Source organism: Aethalodelphis obliquidens, unplaced genomic scaffold, assembly GCF_003676395.1.
Source record: "Aethalodelphis obliquidens isolate GAN/ISIS:26980383/991018 unplaced genomic scaffold, ASM367639v1 scaffold4, whole genome shotgun sequence".
NCBI lineage: Eukaryota > Metazoa > Chordata > Mammalia > Artiodactyla > Delphinidae > Aethalodelphis > Aethalodelphis obliquidens.
The window spans coordinates 12796424-12816313 of record NW_020837948.1 but is presented as its reverse complement, the minus strand read 5'-3'; the positions used below and the strand labels follow the sequence as shown (position 1 = coordinate 12816313).

Sequence of the window (19890 nt, the reverse complement as noted above, 5' to 3'; positions counted from 1 at the left end):
ATGCGAATTTATTATGTGAGTGCCCCAGTCTGTGTAGCTTAATGATGTCTCTGCATTTTGTATACCATTTTCTTGATATTGGTGTTTATTTCTGTGGTTTAAAACATCATCACCTGCCTTTTAAGGCTTCTTCCTGCAGCTTGTGTGCCCTAATGCCCTTTGCCACTAGCGTCTGGTCTGCCAGCGTTCTGACTTTCTTCATGCATCTGGCTTACGGCAGACCTCCCCATACAGCTGTAATAGTTGGGGGCGCGTACCTTCCCTAGTCTTTTTTTTTCTTCAGCGCTTTGTGACTCAATGTGGATAATTATTTTCAGACTGTCTGGTTTGGCCTGTTAAATACGCTTGGGTATTTCCACAACCCCCTCCGTATAATCCTGTGTCCTATGATGTAAGTTAGCTGCGAGTGTTAGCTAAGTGTCCATTGTGTGACCACACCAGAGGGACATGTCTCCAGATAGCAGGTCTCACTCTGGCAGAAACCAGCTTTCTAGCTTAGTGGCCAAGAGCGGTCTTAGAGACAATGATCTTAGATCATTGTTGTGGTTTCCAAACTCTGAGTCCCAGGTCACTTGTTCCCCTCATCTTTCTCGTTCTCTCTCCATTCTCTAGCCAGGGAGCCTCCCAGCCCACCCCCGCCTTTAACAAGCACTGCTTTTTGACTTAGGCCCTGGCAGCTGGTCCATTCTCTTCTGAAGCCTGGGATCGTGACCCAGCCTCCCTCTTCGCTGCCAGCTCCCCACTCCTTTGTTATGCTGCCTTCCAACCCGTGTCAAGAGGACTGAACCCAAGCTCTTTCTAGGGCCAGAATTTTCCTCTGAACCATTTTCCCAGGTGCCCATTTCTCTTAAGTTTTTGTCCTGCTAAGAGAAAAATTGTTAGGAAGTTTGAACTTCGGAAAAACGAGCTGAAAACATTCACTGAGCGCCTGTTGCTTAGTTTTCATTATTCTACGTCATGAAAGAAATAGCTTGGACTGAACTCTGAGAGGTGTGGCCATGCGATCACCAGGACTCAGTGCTTATGTTTACAAATCTGGGCGGGATCCTTTTGTGGAGAAGGAAGGGTTTGGGCATCAGAGGGGGGATGACTCAGGGTGCCTCATACCACAAACTCCTGTAGGAACCTGAAGCAGGGCCTTTAGTCGTGTCGGGCACCTGGGGAACTTTGGGAACCCAACCAAGAGGAATGGGCAGGGGCAGGGTCCTGGATGTGCAATGCTGCTCTCGCACTGTGTGGGGGGCACAGAATACCACATGTTGGTCTCTTGCTTACACATGGAATAGTTTCAATCTCATACGGAAGGAGGAAAGACCCATAAAGAGGAAGGAGGGAGAAAGCGAAAGGATTAGACGTTTGTTGAATGTTCACACAGCCAGGCACTCTGCTCAGGGTTGTCCCCCAAACATTAACTCACTTGAAGCTCGTAGTACCACACTGGGCAAGTAGTGTTATCCTTGTTTTGCAGATGGGTCAATGTGCCCAGAGGCTAAGTCATTCATTCATTCATTCCTTCAATGACCGTTCACTGGGGGATTTAGTTTTGCCAGGCATTGCCTTGCCAGCACCCGGAATACCAAGATGAGAGATCCTGTGGTTTTCTTGGGAACTCAGTCTGATTGCCCAGGCCACCACCATCTTTTTTTTTTTTTTTGTCTGCTCGGCTTGTGGGATCCTAGTTCCCCCATTAGGGATCGAACCCGAGCCCCCTGCAGTGGAAGCGCTGAGTCTTAACCACTGGACCGCCAGGGGATTCCCCAGGCTACCAACTTCAACAGCTCTGCCTATTCTACTGTCCCAGGCAGCTGTTAGGAAATAATGTACATAGCTAGTATACCATTGACAGTGGTACTACTCATTGTCAGCAATGAATGGGAACAATTCCAACTGTCAGGTGACTCCCAAATCCCCATTTTAAATCTCTGTTGTTTCTGATGTTCTTCAAATGAATGTCAAGGTAAATAAATATTACTTGCATGCTGCTGTTTAAAAAATGCTTTCATGTAGGTTAGCTGATGTGCCTTAGTCAGGAGTGGGCGGGCCATTCTGCTTTTTTTTCCAGAGCTCAAGCTTGTGCTCATTCTGTCTTTCTTACTCTGCACTGCATTTACCCTCTCCGATGAAACGGCAGGTTACAGCCTGGGTGGACTGCCCTTTCCTGAACTGGCTATGTTTTAAGATGTGTTTTTCCTGACATCAGGGAGCTGATTAATTGTTCTGGTTTAAAGTCTCCTGTGGGGTCACTGTTAGGTATAAGCTAAGCAGGGGTGGTACAGGGCTTAATGAGTAGTTGAAAGCAGGCTGGGCCTCAGGGAAGCAACATGTTAGTGACAGATCTGGGGGTTGTTGAAAGTGGCCCAGAGAGTGTGCACCGCACACCCCATTTATCCTAGTGGGCAGTAGGGGCTGTGAATGACAGGAATTACTAGCACTGTGATTCAGCTCTGATTGCAAAGGAGGTAAAAAAAAAAGTTTTTTTAATGATAGAGAATTAACTCTTATTTAAAACATGCCAAGTGTAGTCATGGGTTATGTCCCAAATTTGTACTTTCCCACATGGATGGTCCTTCTCCACAGACAGGCTATAAATAGAAGAAAGAACAGCATTGTTTCTGCCTTTGAACTAACTCTGATTGGAAAACCCCTGATAGGAGCGGCATCAGTGACGCTAAGTTGCTGGCACTTAACGGTGTGATCCTGAAAAAGCTAACATTCCTGTTTCTCAGTTTCCTTGTCTGTAAATTAAGACTGAAAGAAAAAGGAAGTCCTATTAGAGAGTTGATGGGAGAATTATATTAGAGCACGTAGGAAGATCATACCAATATGGTAGGTCTAAAATACATAGGAATTTAAAACTAATGATTACTTCAAATATTTTGATTAGGGGAATTGGGAAGTAAGGTGAGACTTTGGTTTTGAAATGGCAGGTTGTTCATTGTTCTTAGTGTACGTAAGTCTACAAGTGAAGACGGTGTTAGAGCGAACACTTCTGGTCAGTTGAGTGGTTAAACAAGGGAAGGTATTGAGAATACCGGAAGCGCCACATTTTATTCATCTCATGAATAAATATTAATTTCAACAAACATTTATTCAGCACTTACCAAGTGCCACGCTGTGTACTAGGCACGGGCAAGTGCAACACTGAGTAAAAGGAAATCTTGTCCTGACCCTGATGGAGCTTACAGCTCAGTGTGGGCCTCAATCAAATAATCATACAAAGGTGGAAAACCACAGCTGTGCTAAGTGCACTTTCTAGAAGGAAGGCACCATACACAGCAGGTTTCCCGTAAGAGACCAGGAGCAACTGGTCTCCCATAAGAGGAGGTAGGAAGGCGGCACTTGGGAACTCTGGTTTTAAACAACAGGAGCGGAGGTGCCAATGTGGCCAACCCATCACAGATTGACAAAGATGCCCGTGACTGTCAAGGGGCCCCCTGTGCTCAGGGCTCATGGGAAATGGAGAGGATTTCTGGAACGTGTTTGCAATCACTTCCCGGTTCTCCACCGAGACCCGAACGCTGAGAAAATCTTCTGGCTCGCGCCGGTTGGCCGCCCTTCTCTGAGTGCGCTCCTGGCGCAGGGCCTGCGCGCTGCCGAAGCCGAGCTGTCCTCCCAGCTGCCCTCGAATGCACGCTGCGCACCGACTTGTTGTGGTTGATCCTCGGAACTGAGGAGACAGGATCTCGCTTGTCCTTGATGTGGTGTCTGTAGGTTGATTTCAGGCTTTCATTTAAATAAATAATTCAAGCCTTCATTTGGGAAAGGGGTTGCTCCATCACCGGGCAAGGGCTCTGGCTGCTAAAGCAGCATGTGACCAGCCAGGGGGACTTCCCCCGCCTCCCCGCCCAGGTTGCTGGGAGAAGTAACTATGGGTCTGTGGCAACTTTCCCAAACTGCATGATGAAGGTTGGGAAACACTGAATTATGAAATAAAGGAAGGCAGTCGGCGTGCTTCTGTCATCCTTGGCTCATGCATCCTGAGTTACACTTATGAGCTCAGCCTTGCGATGGTGTATCACAGGCTGCCGTGCGATTCTTCAGCAAGTTGTTTTCAGTGTGTTCTCATCCACAGTCTCAGGAGGCAGGAGCTGACCTGTGAGTGACTCTGGGTGGTTATAACTGGGAAACAAGTCAACGCTCACCCATACTGTCTCAGCGGGAAATGAGGAAATGGACAGGATTCCGGAAGGCTGTTGTTTGAAGAGGCTCCGTTCAGTTCCAAGAATACAGGGGAGGAGCAAGAACTGTGAACGTGTTTACTACCCATTCATTGACTCACACGGAATTGTCTGGGGCCTTGTGACCCCTGTTATGTCAGAAGAGCTACCGGGAAGTTGTGGAGACAGATGTGTCCTCCCCTCCTCTCTAATGCCCTGACCTGGGCGGACATACGGCCGCTTCTTTCCTGAGTCTTCCATGGTCGACTTTTGCTTCTCAGAGCTGCTGCCTCGTTCTTTTTCCTCCTCAGATCACTGTGTTCCAGGCACTTCTTCCCTGAATGGTGCTGAACTCAGGAGTGGGGCGGGGGCGGGGGGGAGAGGAGGGGGGCTTCGGAGGATGTCACCTTGAGACACACTGATACTGACAACGGAAAGAGTTGGCTTGTCCCAGGATTCTCTTAATGGTGTGTGTGTGTGTGTGTGTGTGTGTGTGTGAGAGACAGGGTTTTTTTGTTTTTTTAAATTTTTATCGGAGTACAGCTGATTTACAATGTTGTGTTAGTTTCAGGTGTATAGCAAAGTGAATCAGTTATACATATAGCCGTATATCTTTTTTAGATTCTTTTCCCGTATAGGTCATTACAGAATACCGAGTAGAGTTCCCTGTGCTGTACAGTAGGTTATTAATTATCTATATTACATATAGCAGTGTGTATATGTCAATCCCAATCTCCCAATTCATCCCCCACCCTTTACCCCCCGGTAACCATAAGTTTATTTTCTACATCTGTGACTCTATTTCTGTTTTGTAAATAAGTTCATTTGTACCATTTTCTAAAGATTCCACATATGAGTGATATCATATGATATTTGTCTTTCTCTGTGTGACAGGGGTTTTTAATGTGCACCTGTGCACGCATGTGTGTGTCTGTAGGAGCATATTTTCTGCTTCACAATTACTTCTTAAACTGCTAAGTTTTCCTCCAGGAGAAGTACCCCAGTTTTGGTCCTCTATCTAGATGTTGTTAACTCATTTTGGACCACAGAGGGCGTTCGATTCACAAAGCTTTGTCCTTTGGATGGCAAGTCTCTCTTATGCCCCGGGGCCCACCAGACTCATCCTCCTTGTCCCTGGTGGGGATGGATCAATAAGATGTGCCCTGACAGGGGCTGGGCTTTTCTGTCCAGCTGGGAAGCCTGGCAGGGGTCGGGGCAGACCCACCCGCCCGCCCTTGCACCTGGTTTGGGCCCTCGGAGAGCCCCGCACTGCCCGCTTTGACATGGGGATGCGGAGAGAACGCCGAGAACCAGCGTGTGAAAATCACTCTCTCACCACGAACCCCACCCCCAGCCTCCAAACCCAGCTGGGCGCGTGCCAGGCTTCCGGGGCGCTTGCGTCCTATCTCTGGGGCGTGGAGGCCTCTGCAGCCGTAGGCCTGGCTGATGGGTGACAGCTCACCGGCGCCTCCCAGTCTCAGCTGGGCGTGGGGTTTTTAAACAGACGCGCCGAGGACGGTCAGCCTTCTATCTGTGCCCGAAAGCATTGTTCGTGGCACAGAACCTGAGGCTGCTTCTCCCCCATGCCGCCTCCTCTGGGTATCACTGCGCCGTCTGGCAGAGTTTCACTCCAGCGTGGCAAACAGCAAAGTAGTTGACCTCGGCGTGTATAACATCACTAAGGAAAATGACCAACCTTGACCCTACAGCCTCTGACTCAGGCCCATCCTTGGTCTCTCCTGTTCTTGCGGAGCCGCTCACTCCTACGGCGACAGCTCCAGCCCGCTGCTCCCTGCCGAGCCGGGAAGCCTTTTAGAGTTTGTGTCAGGCAGTTGTGTCCTACTACTTTTTTTTTTAATAAAGTTTTACAATGGAAAAGTTTAAACCTATATAAAAGTGGAGAGAATAGTATAATGAACCCCGTGTACCCATCACCCCGTTTCAACCATGATCCACATCCGGCCAGTCTTGTGTCTTTCATACTCCCTGACTCTGCCGTCCAGTGGGATCTGAGATATTGCACAACTTCTTCATAAATTCTTCAGAAAGTATCTCTAAGAGACAAGGGCGTTTTATAAACACAGCCAGCATTCTATTATCATACCTGAAACAAATAATTCCTTAATATGATCAAATATCCAGTGCTCAAAGTTCCCTGATAGTCTCATAATTTCTTTTTTTAATATTTGGTTCTTCTGAATCAGGGTCCAAACAAGGCCCATACGTTATGTTTGTTGATACATTTTTAGAAGTCTTCTAAATGAATTATCCACCCCAAAGTGTCAATAGTACTGGTGCTGTTAAATGTTGGTGTCATTTAACAAGCCATCAATCTCTCTCACTCCTGTAAACTAAGACAGCAGTGCTTGATCACACGCAGGTTCAGTTTTTTGCAGGAATATCTCACAGCGTTTCTGTGCACCTCCTACGGCATCACATCAGGAGGTACCCAGTGTCAGATTTTCTCTTTCTTGTGAGGTTAAGATCGATCTGTGGGTTTGGGTGCTGAGGGTCTGACTTCTATCATAAGTTCCCCATCAGCTAATGGTTTTAGCTAATGATCATTAGACACATCCACGATTTCATTTAGATTCTATCATTATTTCTACACTTTTTAGGTGCAAGTCTTCTCTAAAGAACTTTCCTTCATCCTTTATACTCCAAGGTACAGTGCACACAAGACACTTTTTCAAAAGCCATTATCGGAATAATGATTTGGTTCTCTAGCATGCTCCAAAGGTGGCCAGTGAGGTTTTTTTTGTGTGTGTTTTTTTTTTGCGGCACGCGGGCCCCACACTGCTGCGGCCCCTCCCGCCGTGGAGCACAGGCTCCGGACGCGCAGGCCCAGCATCCATGGCCCACGGACCCAGCCGCTCCGCGGCATGCGGGATCCTCCCGGACCGGGGCATGAACCTGCGTCCCCCGTACCGGTAGGCGGACTCCCAACCACCGTGCCACCAGGGAAGACCGGTTTTTTTTTTTAGTATCATTATAAACTCATGAATTTTAACATAGGTGATGTGTAACAATTCAGCACAGTCTTGTTCTCTGTGATGCCCCTATTGTCCACCTTAGGCCAGTGGGAGCCTATTTGGGTTTTATCCTGTGTCCTCTGGACATGACCACAGGAGTCCCCCTTGCTTTCTGATATGACAAGGTCCTTGCTCCAGATTCATCTTTTACACATTCCCTGTCCCCTGACCTAGACTCAGACATTTCTCCGAGGATACCTGATTCTTTTTAGTAGGAAAAGGGCATTTAGAAACCACAACCAGGTGTGCCCAGTTTTTGAAGACGTTGCATAAATAGCAATGAGCCTGTAAGAGATCTGTATATACAGAGGGGACCCAGGTGGTACACAAGGGCTTGATTGACGGCCACTGCATTTTTCACCAGGTGCATTAAACAAAATAAATCCCACCTGAACCTCCTCAAATAGACTGTGCTTTTGTAGACCCTGCCTGAGTCTGATTCTTGGTCCTTCTGGGATGAAGTAAATTTACCCATAACCGTTAGATTCTTTCCTCTCACCCTTCCTGTGAGCACAGGCTTCTGAGAGGGGAGGTTCGGGCCGAGAATTCTCTGCGCTCTAGAGGTTGCTCAGACAGAGCTGCCCTGCTCTGTGGGATCAGCAGAACCGCCCCACGCCTTTCCAGATGGTGCATGCCTTCAGGGAGGTTCTCACACACACGGACCTCCTAACTCAGGATTGCTAATTTCGTTCTAAGATGTTGCCTGCAAGGCTTGGGTCCTGTACCCTCACACAGGCTGCAGAATAGATCCACTGGTGATCAGATGACAGAGTCTTAGATCATTTCCCATAGACCCCCCCTTAATCTGTCTCCGTGGTCTGGGGCCAGGTTGCCAGTAGTAGCCCCTTGCTGCTGAGAGAACGCATAGAGGGTGAGCTCTGAGTCAGTGTCCTGTGGATGTCACCAAGCTGCCCGGTACCCTCAGCTGCTGAGTTGGAGGCATCAAATGTGGCTGGCCCGCATTTACTAGGCGGGGGCGGTGAGAAGGAAGGTAAATGATGGAGAAAAGCCAGTGACATTTCAAGCTCTGGAGGAGTACATTTTTACATTAGCAAAGTTATTTGCAAATTTCCCCAAAGCCAGTCTGTGCTTCTGTTTAAGGGGCAGGAAAACAATGCTAGTTGTTATACTGTGGAATGCCAACTCGCCCCTCGTGGCGGACACACTCATAGCGAGCTTGTCTGCTGCTTCCCGGGCCTCGAAGGGTCTCCACGCAGGTCTGTGACGGATGTTCTGCACAGTCGCCCTCGCGGTCACTCCCAGACGTTTTCTCGCACAAATCTCCAGACTGACCTTAAAAAATCCTAACGTCAGCAGCCTTCAAGCCTTATCTGAGAACAAAATGCAGTTCATTTGTCTCCTAAGTGTTACTTATTTGCAGCTGGGTTAAAAGTCACAGATGCCTCCTTGCTGTGAATTGGGAGGGGATGGGGAGGGAGGGGGAGCAGGCCGTCAGGACGGGCCCACGCGGGTGCAGATCCTTTCCTGCCAAGCACTCCATTGCCCTTGGCAGACCCAGGGTCCCCAAGAGACAGGGAGCTAGATGAGGTTACCCAGAATTTTAGAATAAAAAAGGACCTAACAGACTAGCACTATTATTTTCCCTTGGGTGAAATCTAGCCCAGATCCCCAGTATATGAAGCAGAGGTCAAGTGGCTGGGTGGGGCTGAAGCACCAGAGCCTAGGTTTTGGGGGCTCTTTCCATGCCCTGTCCCCCGCAGCAACTCAGGGCTCCAAGAAGGGCTTTTTGAAAAGTGCTCATGGCAGATACTATGGCAAACTTATCCTGAGTCCTGGCTCCCCTCACTTCCCCCCATGATCAACCCTGGAAGTGAGAAAAGAAAATAAGACCCAAGGAACACTTGGGCTGTAGAAGATGTGTGAGGAGGAGGGATGGATGCTTGGTGACATACCCAGGGGACAGGAAACGGGGGGGAGCGGGGAGGCGGTCATGTCCTTTTCTCTCTCCTGTATAGTACCTTTGGAGGCATCATCACCAGCTTCATCACATACCAGAAAACAGAAGATAGCAGTGCCAGCCCAGTGCCACCAGGTCAGTGGGGTAACATTGGGGCTGCATTCATCCATGCCGGGGTAGGTGCATATAGCATACGTGCAGGGAGATCTCCCAGCCATATGGAGTTAACACGTGCCACCCCGCCCCTCCCCGTTCCCCAAACCCTCCGGGCTCCCAACTATCCCCCTATGCTTCAAAGGAAAGCTGATGGCAATCCAGACAGATGGAACTTAGAAAATGTGATGGGGATAGAGATATGAGGATTTTCCCTGAGGAGCAGAGTCACTTGCTGTGGTGTGGCAAGTGGAGAGTGGTTCAGTCCAAACGGCAGCACAGAGTATCTCCCACCCTCTCTGCTGACCCACCAGGGGTTTAGCTCCCCTGTCGCAGGTACACATCACTAGCCAAGGGAGACAAGATCCCCAGGCGAGTATGCGATCACAGAAAAAAAAACTAGACGTGAAATAAGATGATAGAATTAAGACCCAACATAATAGTAAAACAAATGTAAATGGATTAAAGTCACCAATCCAAAGATAGAGATTTTCAGAGTAAATTGTGAAAAGAATACTTTAGCAGTGTGCTGTCTACAGGAGACATAAAAGGATACAGAAATGTTTAACATTAATTCAGACAAAAAAGCTTTTTAAAACATCAAAATGGAGAAGCAGAATATTAGAATGTTATATTTGGGGAAGAGGAGCAATATATCAAGAAGATATAATCATAAAGATAAATCTATTTAAATTGCCTCAAATACATAAAGGAGCTACCAACAGGGCTAGAGGGAAAAATACATAAATCAACAATTGTAATCAGAAATTGTGTATGTCCCTCTCAGAGACTGACAGATCAAGCATGAAAAAAAGCAAAGATAGGAAGATGTGAACTACACAATTGATAAGCTGTAGCTTATTTATTCATATATATTTGTAAAAATCAACCATGTATCTTTTTTTAAAATAAATTTATTTATTTTATTTATTTATTTTTGGCTGCGTCGGGTCTTTGTTGCTACACGTGGGCTTTTCTCTAGTTGTGGTGAGCGGGGGCTACTCTTCATTGCAGCGCGCGGGCTTCTCACTGTGGTGGCTTCTCTTGTTGCGGAGCACAGGCTCTAGGTGTGCGGGCTTCGGTAGTTGTGGCACGCAGGCTCAGTAGTTGTGGCTCGTGGGCTCTAGAGCACAGGCTCAGTAGTTGGGGCGCACGGGCTTAGTTGCTCCACGGCATGTGGGATCTTCCCGTACCAGGGCTCGAACCTGTGTCTCCTGCATTGGCAGGTGGATTCTTAACCACTATGCCACCAGGGAAGTCCCTCAACCATGTATGAAGCCACAAAAACATGTCAGCATTTCAAAGAATCAAATCATCAAGGACATAGTTCTTTGACCATAATGTAATAATAACTGAAATACAAAACAAAAGAATAACACTCCCAGGCTTCCCTGGTGGTGCAGTGGTTGAGGGTCCTCCTGCTGATGCAGGGGACACGGGTTCGTGCCCCGGTCCAGGAGGATCCCACATGCCACGGAGCGGCTGGGCCTGTGAGCCATGGCTGCTGAGCCTGAGTCCGGAGCCTGTGCTCTGCAACGGGAGAGGGCACAACAGTGAGAGGCCCACATACCGCAAAAAAAAAAAAAAAAAAGAATAACACTCCCCACCCCCTGCTCATTTGCTGAAAGCTAAATAACTCACTCCTAAATGACTTTAAAATTTTTTTTTTTACTGGAGTATAGTTGATTTATAATGTTGTGTTAGTTTTAGGTATACAGCAAACTGCTAAATGACTTTTGAGTTAAAGAAACATAAGGGAAATTTAAAGCACTTAGAACTAAAATTTAAACATTAAAATTTTCAACAATTGTGGGAGATAAAGTAGTACTTAGAGGAAAATTTATAGCTTTAAGTCATTTATCCAAAAACAAACAGGAAGACTGAAACAAGGGTGATTTTTTTTTTTTTCTGGCCATGCCGCACCAGAACTAAGAGTTCCCTGACAAGGGGTCAAACCCAGGCCCCTGCAGTGGAAGCTCAGAGTCCTAACCACTGGACAACCAGGGAATTCCCACAAGAGTGAATTAAACAAACAAAACCCCCACGAAGTAAGGCAATAAGAAAGGTAAGGCTAAAAATCAATGAAATAGAGGACAAAAGAGGATGAGAAAAAGAGAAAATTAAGAAAGTTTTGAACTTACTCTTCAAAAAGGTTAATGAAATAAACCATTAATGCAGATTGGCTAGAAAAAAGAATAAAAAACAGGATGAAAATAAGACACCAATGAATAAGGAAATAAGTACAGACTGAATGAAGGTGAAGAACGTCCACTGGCTGCACCAGAGTTTGGCTGAGATGTGACGGGTGGCCTGGCATGGGGTGTCAGAGATGGAGATAGATGGTGAGGGGGCCATCTACATGGGGGAGGGGATGGCTGTGGAGACGAGAGACTGCTACATGCAGAGAGGTTAATTAAATATAAGTAAATAAAGACAACGAAAGCCAGATTTCTCGTGGTTGGAAAGGGAGCTATAAATGTGAAAATGGAAAAAACAAGATTGAGCTCTGGTATTGGATTGGAAATGGTGGTGTTGGTGTGAACTCTTAACTTTTAATATATAGAGAGAGAGAACAGAAAATATTACATAAGGTTTATCTACGAGTGAAGGGATAATTCAACAATAGTATATCTTACTACACAGATTATAAAGTAGAAAGTCACACAAATTTCTCAATATTATATTGTTAATTATATTTAATTACTATCACTAATTAATTATGATATTTAAAATGATGATGTAAAAACTCACCGAGTACTAGAAATTGAAGGGAAACACAATAACTCAACAAAATTATATAAGAAAAGTGTGTAGCAAATATCAGTGGTGGGCACACTGAACACTCTTTAAGATGGGAAACCAGCAAATAAGCCCGCTGGCACGACTGCAACAGACCAGTCCTGGAGGGCCTGGCCACTGCACTAAGACAGGAAAGAGCTGGCTTAGAAGGGTATCTACAAACTGCGAGAACTAATACAGAGCTCAGAAAAGGTGCGAGTGCCGGATGACGAGAGTTCCTCTACGCCAGCACTAACCAACGAGAAAATAGAATAGAAAATAAGATATCACTTATTTTACCATAGCAACACAACTATAAACTAGAAATTAAACTAACAAAGGATGCAGAAGAATTTTATTGACAACGTTTAGAACTCTTATTTCAGGATGCAAAGAATGACTGAATAAATGGTGTTATGCTATGGTCGTCATAGGAGATTGGCTAAAAATTGTGAAGATCTGTAAAGATTGTAATTTTCATGAAATTAATATGTAAATTTACTACAATTCCAAACAAAAGTCCATCAAGCCTTTTAAAATGACTTAACAAAACTATTCTAAAATTTATACACGGGGATTAAAAGCCTGTCCACAAATAACTAAGTCAATTTTGAAGAATGGAGAGAGGTTGGTGGGGAACTGGGGAGGAGTTGCTCATTCCACTAGATTAAGAGGCACATTATGAAGCTGTACTAAGAAAACCAGTGAGGTTAACTCAGGAACGGACAAATGGGTTAAAGTCATAGACTGAGTATGCAAAACCAGATCATGTTTATATGGAACGGGGTACACGATCCAGGTGACACCACAAGTGAATGAAGAAAGGGGAGACTATTTAGTAGATGGTGATGGCAAACCACCTACCTTAGGGAGATAAAGTTGGATCCTTATATCAGATACAGAGGTGAACCCTAGATAGACTGAAGGCCTGAAGGTGATACATAAAACCATAAAGGAAGAAAACGTGGGAGACTATCTTTGTGATTTTGGCATGAGAAAGGACTTCTAAAATTTAAATAAGACGACCCACAGTACAGAACACATGACAAAAACTAGATTTGACTGTTCAGAGTTCAGGATTGCTATTCAACAAAGTATACCATAGACAAGTTAAGAGGGAGTTGAACAAATGAGAGAATTTGCGGCACATCAAACCGATGAGGGAGACTGAAAAGGAAAAGGTAGTCAGCCCAACAGGAAACATAGAGAAGTGTACAGGTGGACAGATATAAGCAATAAGACCTAGGTTTATATTGTCAGATTGGCTAAAAATGAATAAATAAATAATAGCTAGTACAGGAAAGGATGTGGAGAAATGGGAAAACTCAGCCACTACTGGGGGCCATCTAAAGTGGAATAGTTGTCCTGGAGAACCATACAAAAATATTGCAATTAAACATCAACATCCTATAGCCCAGCGTTCCCACCGAGCAGAGCAGAGGAACCCTCCAACAGGGCTTTAAGGAGACAGGTAAGAGGATGTCCATCACAGCACTGTTGGATGCAGCAGGGAGTTGGAGGTAACATGAAGGGAATGGAAAAGGAAATGGAATTCCAAGCAGTCATTGGAAGCAATAAACTAGAGGCACATGCAGACAAATCTTAAAAACATAGTGCTAAGGAGGGAGGCGGGTGGGGGAGAAGAACGAGATGTACAGCATAATCACTTTTATGTAAATTAAGGCATATACTCACAAAACAATACGTTTTGCAAAGATATGTCCATAGTCAGTTTATATGTCAAACGTATTAGAATGAGTAACTAATGAAGGAAGGAGATTAAAGTGGAGATTAGGAATGAAGAGGAAATTATTAAAAAACTAGAAGCTGAGAGGCATCAGAATACAGTGGTTAAGAGCAGGGACTCCAGAGCCTGGGTCTGAGCTCCAGCTCTCCCCCTTACTAGCTCTGTTTCCTTGGGCAAATAATTTAACCTCTTTGGTTAAGCTTCTCCATCTGTAATAAGGGTCTGGTAGCTAATCTCCAAAGATGGCCCTCCCTGTATGTGCAGGCAGCACCTCCCATCAAAAGGAGAGACCTGTGACTGCTTTGACCAATAGGACCAGAGGAAGTGATCCTCAGGGACTTCCAAGCTCAGGCAGGAAGCAGGAGAGAAGCTTCTTCCCTCTTGGAGCCCTGAGTCGCCATGGAAAGAGGGGCCCTTTAACTGAGATGTCACGTGGAGAGAAACCACAGGAGAAGCACCTGGGCCATCTGACTGTCTGAGACATACAAGTGCGACCAGAAAAGGCACTGCCCACAGACTGCCTGGCTGAGCCCTAGCCATCCCACGGAACAGTGAGGTGCCGTAGAATGGTTGTTTGAGACCATTAAATTTGGAGGTGTTCTGTTAGGCGACAACGGATGAGGTCATTGTAAGGATTAAAGGAGGTAGTTTGCAAAGTGCTGAACAGCGCATGGCTCGTGGGAAGTGCTTGGCTCTATGTACACATTTGTGGAATAAAATAGAACAGGGATTTATAGAGGCTGACGGTGACAGAAACCGTGTCCTGGGCTAAAGTATAGGAGTAACTCAATGCTTCGCACCTGGTGCCCACAAATAAGATAAAATAAAACCTACAATAGGTCCATCTATTCATTTCCTTGATAGGGTAACTGTGGCCCAGGAGGTGAAAAGTGTATCCAAAAAAAAGTTTTTCAAAACGACGCAGGCCTCCCTGAGCCCATCTCTTCTGCTGTCTTTGTGCCCGGAATTCAGAGCCTCCAAGAAGGCACTAGATATATGAGCTCAGTGACTCACGAGTCCCTCATTTCTGGGAACACAGACAACTGATGGACTATATTTGTTTTCCTCTGCAGCGCTAGAGCCAGAACAAGCACATTTTTTATCCGTGATGAATTCTCAATTAGCCATAGGCTCCAGTATAAGGAAATGCAAGGATAAAGGAAATCCATGCGTAATTCAAAGATCTCAATCGCGTCAGTCATTTCAACCTCCAGAAGGATCTCTTACAATTCTTTTTACTCCCAAACACAGTGTGCTCAATAAATGTGTTGATTATTTAAAATTAATCCCTCTTCCTTTTGAAAAGGATTTAAAACCGTTTATGGTCCTTCAAATCATCGATCAAAGTCGTTTGTCAAAACCCAGGCGATCGCCCAGATGTTAGCAGCAGCGAGTGGAAGGAAGGAGTGGGAAGGGTGCTGATGTTCACGCATGAACTGCTTACTGGGCACCTTACAAACCCTGCAGGGACTGTCTGAGGTAGGTATCGTCCCCATTTTACATAGGCAGGAACTGAGGCTTACATAGGTGGGACACCGCCACTGGGACACTGCAGAGCCCGATTCAAACTCAGGTAGCCTGACTCACAGCTGGTCCTCTCCCACTCTGTCCCACTGGGAAGCAAAGATCCAGACTCACCCCAGAGCAACTCAACAGCAAGGGGAAGGCAGTGTGTCCCAAAGCCACCACTCCAAGACACCAAGACTTCTGTAAAGTCAGAAAAGGTGGACTGTGGAACCTAATAGCCCGTGTATTTCTGCAGAACTGACACATTTTGGAGGGGGTCTGCAGTTTAGAGCTGATTTCTCATGGCTGTAGCCTCCATGGCAAGAAGCCTCCGGCTGGCAGCCTTCAAGATCCTGCATGTGCGTGGCTGGGAGGGATGGCGTCCAACCAGGTCCGTCCTGGTCCCAACCTCTCCACCTAAAATAATCCCGAACCCCGTCCCCACCCACTGACCCACTTCCCATCCCACTTAAGCCTGCAGAATCACAGCCTGTAATTCTGATCCAGCACGAGGGCTGCCTGCTCTGTGGCTGGTCTGCAGGGAGCTTCTGGGAAGACATTGGATGAAAGCGGAGAGGAAGCATGTGCCGCCGATTCCCTTCCCCAGGTTGCTTCCTCCTCTGGGTCTTTCGGCCTGAGGACACCCCCTGGCAGGGCAGGTTGAGGACAGAGGTTTTGTGCGCACCAGGCCTCTCTGTAAGCTGCGTGAAGCTTCGGGGTGAGGCAGACCCGGGCCGGGCCCAGGCCAGTGCCAAGAGGGGAATGAGAGGCCCCCGGGGCAGGGAGCCTCCAGCTGGATGGGGCCCCAGTGCAGGTAGCCAGGCTGCTGGTTCACTTCCATTTTCTCCTTTGGCTTCTCCACATCCTCAGATGAGTGACTTTCACTGAAAATAAAATGACTGTGGCTACAGCCCAGCCGCACGCAAGTGGCCACCCTGGGCGCTCGGGGCACAGAGAGGGAGACCTGGACACGAAAGACAAATACACGCAACTTCCAAGTCATGCCATTTATTTTTCCTTAATTGGGTTTCACAGCCCGTCTCAGCTTCTGCTCAGTTCTCTGAGGAGCCGGAGAATTCGTGTGAACGCTCTGTGTCCCTGTCCTTCCCCAGAAGAGAAACAGGCAGGCACGTGAGTACACACAGGGGCCAGTGAGAGTGCCCTGCACTTGATTCTGTTGTTACTTTCCTCTCTGGCTTCACTGTGACACACGTTTGTCTCCGTCTAATATTCTCAAGAAAAATGGTCCAGACAGGATACGGCGAGGGATGCGGGGAGAGGACTGTGTAAAGGGGTGGGTGGAGGGAAGCAGTGAACCAGTAGGATCATTTACCTGCCCCTCCTACTGTGCCTGTTTCATTCTGGATCTTTCAAAAAGAAAGAAGCAGAGAGAGCGAGAGAGAACAAGGAGTTACCAGCAGGACCACTGGTAACTCGTGCAGCACCCCAATTAGCAAATGCACCCACCTTCGGACAGGTGCTGCGTGACTTGTTGACATACACAGAGCCTGGACCGAAGCTCCCGCTGCCTCTGTCCTCTTGGCTGGTGTCTTGTGCTTATGCTGCAGTTCCCGGACTCTCCCACCTTGAATGACCTCAGGATTAAAGGGCCAAGAGGGGATGAAGTGTCTTGCAAGAGCTTTCAGAATCCCAGATGGGCCCTGGTGCTGTGGAGATCAGAGTCTCTCACTGGGCAGGGAGGCACTGATGCCTCCCTTGGCCGCCAGGGTGTCCTGCCCACCACCCCACATGCAACCCACTCCTTGCGTGTGGACTCTGCTTAATTTCCTGGGGTGGGAGTGTGCACTGGGGGGAGAGAGGCGTGGCTCAGGCACGGTACTACCGTGCCAACCTTCCCAGCCCGGAAGCCCCAGCGAGCTGCCGGGGAGGGACCTGCCTGCTTTTGATATTTTGCTTCATTACATCTCATCTCATGAACCAAGACAGCAGGAATTTGCTGCAGCCAACCAACCTCAGCAGGAAATGATCCCGGGAAGCTAGTGCTTCCTTCATTCATGGAAACAACAGGGAGGAGCAAGGGCATGGTTCCCTCATGAATGTTTGCACCACTCCGTTGAGAGGCTGGTTGACCAGACAGCTCAGGGACCAAGGCTGGGTGGACGTCGTTTGTCAACTATATTACAGGGCTGCAATTCACACGCTACCAAGCCAGACTCTTGGCTCTGGAAATTTAATGTGTGACAGCTGCGTGCAGCCAGTGGTGTCCAGCATTTTAGAAAGGTCAATTAAGAAACGGTTGATGGTGGTGCAGCTAATGACAGCCCAGAGGGGTGAGCAGGGCTGAGTAAACAGAAGGGCTGAGACATATATTACTGGAATTGAAGTGTCGAAGTGAAGCGTGGTGGGGGGAAACCTATTGTCACAGGCCATAAAGCACATCTGAGTTTTGCAGCGGAGAGCAGTACAGCTGTTTCTCTCCCCAGGCAGCGCGGGGAGCGGTCTGTGAACGGAGGGCTCGCCAGACAAAGGCGACACCTGCATCAGCTTGATCCATCTGCAGACAAAACTCGTTACCCTCCTCACTGCCTGTTCCTCTGCACTTCCTGGAGCACGAGGCAGACGCTGGAGTGATAGTTGCAATGTGGGTCATGTTCTAGAAATCCATATTTTAAGCATTCCCCAAAGCTGGGCTCCGTCTTCGCTTCAGGGCTGTGGGTAGGTGGGCGGACGGGAGCCTGAGTGCCAATCTGAGCGAGTGCTCTCCTCAGACAGCATGTCTGCTCCCTGGCTTCAGTGGACACACAAAGGCAGGGAGCAGTCTAGACCCTTTACACCGCGATGGATAAAAGAGGGACATGGAGCCCTTAGAAAATGCTTATTTCAGCCTGTGACAGAATTGGCTCATGGTTGGGGGAAGGCACTGCGTGGGGCCTTTTTCTCTGTTTTTTTGGAAAATCAGACAAAGGGGTCTTAGACTGCTTGGACAGGCATTTTTGGCCACGACTACCTGTCAAGCCGGAAATTCGGCAGAGCAATGGGAATGCTAATTGATATGCAAAACAGGTCCAGGGTTCCTAGAAATGTCTAATGATCCTCCAGTTCAATGCGAATGAAGGATTAAGACATGCGCTAAATGAAATGGGAATAGGAACACCAATCTTTTTGCCTTTGCTTTTTTTTTTTTCCTTTTTCAAATCTACTTTGGGAAACTTCACAGGTTTTGTGATTAAAAAAATAGTATTGCAATCAGTGGGGGTCTTTCACACACTGGATATTTATTATTAGAAAATAGCTTCTATCAGCTGTCATTACCAAACAAGTTGAAAGGAGCGTGCTTCTCACCATAAATTGTTTTTCTCCTTAATGAAATTTAAGTAAACAGTTCACTGTGGGGAGAGTCGCCACGCTTGTTTTTCCTTTAAAACTGAATAATTAAATGAAGTTGAGTACAAAACATCCTTCAGATATGACTTGTCCTGCAGCTGCTACGCTGTCCCCTTGAGTAAGAGGCATGGAAGAGATGGAAAAGACACTCAAGCTATCAAATTACCCCAAAGAATCTACAGTAGAAACTGGGAAACAAACCAACGAACCCAAACAAAACCCATCCAAACCAACCATGAAATCAGTTTTAACATTGGCTTTTCATCTTTGATTATCATCTAAGTTTAATATATATATATATCTATATATATATTTGAAATAGTAATAAAAAAGGAAGAGTTGAATTGCATCCTTAGCAGGACAACCTTCCTCATATGTTAAAGAGGTGTTCAGAAAATTCCATACAGTATCTGCTAAATAAACATGTTTGGCAGCTCAGCAAATATCATATGATTGCAGCATCCGTGATTTGAAGTCAAAGAGCGATTCGCTTTCTTCAGGCGGAGTCCGTTGCTCAGGGCGACATGATGACATGGCTCTGGATGTTCTTTGACCCACGGGCTCGAGGAAGGGTTTCGGGGTGGCCCAGTGCAGAAACTTCCAAACCCCAAACAACAAATCAACCAACCAAACACACAAACATCAAACAATCGTCTCCTTTGAGTTCCTCTTGACAGAGTGGAGGCCCAGCAAGGACTTCTGGTTAGAAGGGACGTTGACAGACTTTGGAATGAGGAGAATCACCCTCTGATTGGTCCGACGCCATTCATTGTACAATCGACAGTGGTACCTAAATGACACCTGGGGTCAGGAGAGGAAAAATAAGGGAAGGTTTCAGGTAAGCGGAAGCTGATTATCAATCCAAACAACACACACGCCATTTAAAACAGCTCCAAACAGCAGTACGGCGGGGCAAGAGCTGGGGGGAAACTGCTGTAGCAGGCAGCTGAGCGCTGGGAGACTGGCCCCTGCCACAGAGCACCCACGTGTGAACAAGGGGCAGGTCTCCCTCGTGCCTCTTCAAACTGGGTAAAATCGGAGTATTAATAGCAAATGAGGTTCCTCCTGAGTTTGAATTTATTTTCAGGATAGTGGTCTGGGCCCCAAAGTATCAGTGGGGAAGAAAGTTGGCTGGGGGCAGTGGGCAGAGTAGCTACGGCGCCAGCCCTTGCCCAGCCGTGGGACTAGGCAATGTGCCTTTCTGGTCATCAAGTTTCTCTCTGTTAAATGAGAGGGATGCTGGGGCTTCACGCA

At 47.0% G+C, this 19890-nt stretch overlaps 2 protein-coding genes across 5 annotated transcripts in view; one reads left to right on the top strand and one right to left on the bottom strand.

The window, feature by feature from the left end:
• LMNB1 (lamin B1) overlaps positions 1-9234 on the top strand; it is an 81172-nt gene extending 71938 nt beyond the window's left edge. The window contains exon 12 of the mRNA XM_027098873.1: positions 9166-9234. Coding sequence (XP_026954674.1) covers positions 9166-9219 — 54 coding nt within the window. The 3' untranslated portion in view covers positions 9220-9234. The remainder of the gene's footprint in view (positions 1-9165) is intronic.
• Positions 9235-18502: 9268 nt separating this feature from the next.
• Positions 18503-19890, bottom strand: part of MARCHF3 (membrane associated ring-CH-type finger 3) — a 148646-nt gene continuing 147258 nt past the window's right edge. For 2 of the 4 annotated variants that reach the window (XR_003431157.1, XM_027098921.1), the window contains one exon: positions 19326-19437. Coding sequence is in view for 3 of the 4 variants with exons in the window: in XM_027098921.1 (XP_026954722.1) it covers positions 19427-19437 (11 nt within the window). In the remaining variant the exon portion in view is untranslated. Of the gene's footprint in view, positions 19438-19890 lie in introns of all 4 variants that reach the window. The other 2 variants (XM_027098902.1, XM_027098911.1) reach the window with 2 other exon arrangements.